This window comes from Nicotiana tomentosiformis, chromosome 9 (genome assembly GCF_000390325.3).
Source record: "Nicotiana tomentosiformis chromosome 9, ASM39032v3, whole genome shotgun sequence".
NCBI lineage: Eukaryota > Viridiplantae > Streptophyta > Magnoliopsida > Solanales > Solanaceae > Nicotiana > Nicotiana tomentosiformis.
The window spans coordinates 19,829,765-19,835,218 of record NC_090820.1 but is presented as its reverse complement, the minus strand read 5'-3'; the positions used below and the strand labels follow the sequence as shown (position 1 = coordinate 19,835,218).

Below are 5,454 nucleotides of genomic sequence, written 5' to 3'. Positions count from 1 at the left end.
CTTTAGCTCACTTCTATTATATATTGAAAGCATATTGAGAATGTCGGCTTGCCTAGTTCCACGATAGGCGCCATCACGACGGGTTAAAGGTTTGGGTCGTAACACGTTTGGTGTGATTTGAGGCGTCGAGCAAGTTTGTGTCATGTTTTTGGACTGGTTGGTATGATTGGACAGGGGCCCGGCGGCCTCGAGTGAGTTTCGAATGGGCTACGAGCCATTTTTCCATGTTTGAGCTACTGATTCTAAGGTCTGGTGCATCCTTCATCGTGATCACGAAGAAAGGGCCGCATTCGCAAAGGTCTGTGGGGGTGTCTTAACATTTTCTCATTGCGTTCGCGATATGGGGTACGCGTACACAGTAATGAGTGACTAACTGTCGGTTAATGTATGTATATATATATATATATATATGGGATGGATACAGTACTAATTGATTGAGTATTTTGAGTTTTTTAGTACGCGAGAATTTCACTGAGGTGCATCACATATTGTACGTACTTTGGCATGTAGATACAGAGATGTCATATTCCTGATATTAGTCAAAATTGATCTATTTTACTTGCATTGAGTTTAACTGTTGAACTTGAAAGCATGCCTATATTTATGTACTGTTATTTCTATACTAGACTGAACATGTTGAGCTCGTCACTACTTTCAGCCCAAATGTTAGTCTTGTTACTTATTGAGTTGGTTGTACTCAAACTACACCCCTCACCTCGTGCGCGGATCCAGGTACTTCCGGATACAGCAGCTACTAGATATCAGAGTTTCATCTATTGGAGACGCAGACCTTGACTCTCTTCCCTTTCAGTTATTGTACTGTTCTATATCTTCAGACATTGTTTTTATCAGTCAGACTTTATTATTATTTAGATGCACATGTACTTAGTGACACCGGATTTTTGGAGTGTTTTATATAAGTATTTGTGAGATTTTATATATTGAATTTAATTATTTTGTTTTTTCAAACTTAAAAGAATTCGTAGTTTATTGAGGTTGTCGGCTTGCCTAATACTGAGATAGGCACCATCACGACATGCGGATTATGGGTTGTGACAAGTTGGTATCGGGGCCTAGTGATGAGCATGTTTAGTAGAGTCTTGCGGATCGGTACAGAGACATCTGTACATATCTTCGAGAGGCTACCAAACCCTTAGGAAGATTATTTCACTTTCTATATTCTGTCATTCAAATTTGTTGATTCCGAAACTAACTTTCTGTTATTCCATTCTTTCGTAGATGGTGAGGATACGTACTACTGGATCGGACGGTCAGCCACCAGTTAGGGTCGCGTGAGGTCGGGGCTGTGGTAGAGGCCAAGGCCGAGGTAGAGGTCAAGGTGTAGCTTGTACCGCAGTTGGAGCAGCACCTATAGCACCACCAGTTGCTCTAGCTCATGAGCATGTTCCGGACATAGTTGAGCCGGCGGGGCCAGCTCAGGCGCCAGTTGTTTCTATTGTGATTACAGGCCTTCAGGAGGCTTTAGCTTAGATTTTAACTGTTTGCACTTTCCTTGCTCTGGTGGTTTCGGCTTAGGCCGAGGCAACTACTTCTCAGGATGGGGGAGGTACTCATACCCCTGTCGCCCGTACTCCATAGCAGGTAATGCAGGGACTTCAAATACCGGTGGCACTATCAGTCCAATCGGTTGCAGCTGTTCAGGCCCAGGTGGGTCCTATTATGAATGATGAGGAGCAAAAGAGATTAGAAAGGTTTGGGAGACTCCAACCTCCAACTTTCAGTAGAACTGAGTAAGTGGATGCTCAAGATTTCTTGGACAGATGCCAGTGGATGCTTCGTACAACGAGTATTTTGGAGATTAATGGGGTCGTATTTACTACTTTTTAACTGACCGGAGCAGCCTTCAGATGGTGGGAGACTTATGAGAGGAGCATACTAGTTGGTGCAGCACCACTTTAATGGCATGAGTTCTTTGTATTATTTCTGGAGAAGTTTGTGCCACAGACTCGCAGAGAGGAACTGTGTAGGCAGTTTGAGTATTTATGCAGGAGGACCTGTTTGTGACCCAGTATGAGATGCGATTTTCAGAATTGGCTCATCATGCAGTTTGGTTGGTTCCCACTGAGAGGGGAATGACCAGGAGGTTCATTAATGGCCTCAACCATCAGTTCCGTTTTGTTATGACTCTGGGGAATGTAGCAGGTGCTAAATTCAACGAGTTAGTTGACAATGCTCGACGGCTAGAGATGGGTCGTACTCAAGAGCATGAGGAGAGGGATTCCAAGAGGTCTTGTGGTCCGGGTAATTCTAGCGGTGTTTCTTCTAGGGGCAACCCTATCACAGTAGGTGTCGACCTTATAGGCCCGCTCAGATGGCTTGTCTAGCTCATCGTGGTGCATCAGCTAGCCGTGGTTCATACAGTGCTCGACATAGTCAATGTTCTCTTAGTGCACTTCCAGCTTATATTTCATCGCATGCACCATTAGTTCAGGGTTATCTGTACCAGGTTCTTCTGGTAGTTATTCTAGTTCTCGATGTCCGCCTCAGAACTTCTTGACATTTTCAGAGAGGGGTTGCTTTGATTGTGGAGATTTGGGTGACATTAAGAGATATTACCCTCGCCTTACGGGAGGTTCAGCTCAACAGAGGAGTTAGGCTATGACTTTCGCACCAGGTGCTTTGCCACCTGCCCAGCCAGCTCGGGGTGGGGCTCAGTCAGGTAGGGGTCGCCCAAGATGGGGGAGGCCGATCTGGTAGCGGTAATGCCCGATTCTATGCTATTCCTACTAGGCCAGATATCATTGTTTCACATGCATTGATCACAAGTATTGTATTAGTGTGCCATAAAGAAGCTTCTATATTATTTGACCCTGGTTCCACATATTCGTATGTATCATCATATTTTGTTCGTTATCTAGATATGCCCCGTGAGCCCTTAGTTTTACTTGTTCGTGTATTTAAGTCAGTGGTCGATGCTATTATTGTGGACCGTGTCTATTGGTCGTGTGTGGTAACTACTGGGGGACTGGAGACTAGAGTTGATCTCTTATTGCTTAGTATGGTTTATTTCGATGTAATCTTGGGTATGGATTGGTTTTCTCCATGTCATGTTATTCTATATTGTCACATAAAAATCGTGACATTGGCGATGCTAGGGTTGCCGAAGGTTGAGTGGAGAGGTTCCCTATATTATGTTCCCATCAGGGGTAATTTTTATTTGAAGGGCCAACGTATGGCTGGGAAGGGGTGTTTGTCATATTTCACATGTATGAGAGATGTTGATGTAGAGACTCCTACTATTGATTTTGTACCGCTAGTGCGAGACTTTCTGGATATATTTCTTGCAGACCTGCCGCGTATGCCACCCAACAGGGATATTTATTTCGGTATTGACTTGGTGACGGGCACTCAGCCCATTTATATCCCTCCATATCGTATGGAACCTGAATTGAAAGAATTGAAAGAGCAACTTCAGGAATTTCTTGATAAAGGGTTTATTAGGCCTAGCTTGTCACCATGGGGTGCACTAGTTCTGTTTGTGAAAAAGAAAGACGGTACTATGCAAATGTGCATCGACTATAGGCAGTTGAACAATGTTACAATCAAGAACAAGTATCCTTTTCCATTTATTGATGATTTATTTGACCAGCTTTAGGGAGCGAGGGTATTCTCCAAAATTGATTTGAGATCTGGGTATCAGCAGTTGAAAATTAGGGATTCGGATATTCTAAAGACGATATTCAGGGTCCGTTATAGTCACTATGAATTTTGACCAACACCCTAACAATATTTATGCACGTGATGAACAATATATTCCAGCCATATCTTGATTCATTTGTCGTAGTATTTATTTATGATATCCTGGTATACTTACGTAGCCAAGAGGAGAATGCACAACATTTTGGTATTGTATTATAGAGGCTAAGAGAGGAGAAATTTTATGCCAAATTCTCTAAGTGTGAGTTCTTGCTTAGTTCGGTGGCATTCTTCGGACACATAGTGTCTAGTAGAGGAACTAAGGTGGATCCGAAGAAAATAGAGGTAGTTTAGAGTGGGCCCAGGCCATCTTCAGCTACTGAGATTCGGAGTTTTCTCGTCTTCACCAGTTATTATCATCGCTTTGTGGAGGGATTCTCGTCTATTGCATCACCCTTGACTAAATTGACGTAGAAAGGTGCTCCATTCAGGTGGTCGGATGAGTGTAAAGAGAGCTTTCAAAAGCTCAAGACTGCCTTGACTATAATTCCAATTCTAGTTTTGCCTTCAGCTTCAGGCTCTTATACAGTGTATTATGATGCTTCTCAGATCGGTATTGGGTATGTCTTAATGCAGGAGGGTAGAGTGATTGCTTATGCTTCTCACCAGTTGAAGCTACTTGAAAAGAACTATCCTGTTCATGATTTAGAATTGGTAGCCATTGTTCATGCATTAATGATTTGGAGGCATTATCTCTATGGTGTGTCTTATGAGGTATTTACAGATCATCAGAGCCTTCAACACTTATTCAAACAGAAGGATCTAAATTTGAGGCAACAGAGATGGATGGAACTGCTAAAGGATTATGATATTACTATTCTGTATCATTGTAGGAAGGCCAATGTGTTGGCCGATGCCTTGAGTAAGAATGCGTTGAGTATGGGTAGCCTTGCATTCATTACTCTTGGTCAAAGCCCTCTTGCAGTTGATGTTCAGACCTTGGCCAATCAGTTCGTGATATTAGATGTTTCGGAGCCCAATCGGGTTCTAGCTTGTGTGGTTTCTTGGTCTTCCTTATATGACCGCATCAGAGAGCGCCAATATGATGATCCCCATTTATTTATCCCGAAGGATACAGTTCATCACGGTAATACCAAAGATGTTACTATTGGAGATGATGGGATGTTGAGGATGCAGGGTCGTGTTTGTGTGTCAAATGTAGATGGGCTGCGTGAATTGATTCATGAAGAAACCCACAGTTCGCAGTATTCCATCCATCCGGGTGCCGCTAAGATGTACCAAGACTTGAGGCAGCACTACTAGTGGGAAAAATGAAGAAAGATATAGTTGGGTTTGTAGCTCGGTGTTTAAATTATCAATAGGTGAAGTACGAGCATTAGATAATGGGCAAATTGCTTCAGAAACTTGAAATTCTGTAATTGAAATGGGAGCGTATTACCATGGACTTCGTAGTTGGACTCCCACGGACTTTGAGGAAGTTTGATACTATTTGGGTGATTGTGGATCGGTTGACCAAGACCGCGCATTTTATTCCAGTTGGTACTACTTATTCTTCATAGCGATTGGCTGAGATTTATATCCGCGTGATTGTTCACCTACATGGTGTGCTAGTGTCCAACATTTTAGATCGGGGAAAGCAGTTTACATCACAGTTTTGGAGAGCAGTGCAACGAAAATTAGGTACACAGGTTCAGTTGAGTACATCATTTCACCCTCAGACAGACGGGCAGTCCAAGCGCACTATTCAGATATTGGAAGATATGCTACACGCTTGTG

The 5,454-nt window shown here is 43.0% G+C and overlaps 1 protein-coding gene across 1 annotated transcript; it reads left to right on the top strand.

Moving 5' to 3' along the window:
- The first annotated feature begins 2,003 nt into the window (after positions 1-2,003).
- Positions 2,004-4,980, top strand: LOC138898454 (uncharacterized). Its single transcript, XM_070184521.1, has 4 exons — positions 2,004-2,262; positions 2,453-2,593; positions 4,217-4,403; positions 4,551-4,980. The coding sequence occupies exons 1-4, from the start codon at positions 2,004-2,006 to the stop codon at positions 4,978-4,980; spliced, it is 1,017 nt and encodes a 338-aa protein (XP_070040622.1).
- Positions 4,981-5,454: the final 474 nt, after the last annotated feature.

What these genes read in the sequence shown, in the direction of transcription:
- LOC138898454 (XM_070184521.1), top strand. Translation starts at nt 2,004, where the DNA reads ATGCAGGAGGACCTGTTTGTGACCCAGTATGAGATGCGATTTTCAGAA. An exon ending in CAAGAGGTCTTGTGGTCCGG is followed by an intron (nt 2,263 to 2,452) that starts GTAATTCTAGCG and finishes CCATTAGTTCAG; the next exon opens with GGTTATCTGTACCAGGTTCT. An exon ending in CATGCATTAATGATTTGGAG is followed by an intron (nt 4,404 to 4,550) that starts GCATTATCTCTA and finishes GTATCATTGTAG; the next exon opens with GAAGGCCAATGTGTTGGCCG.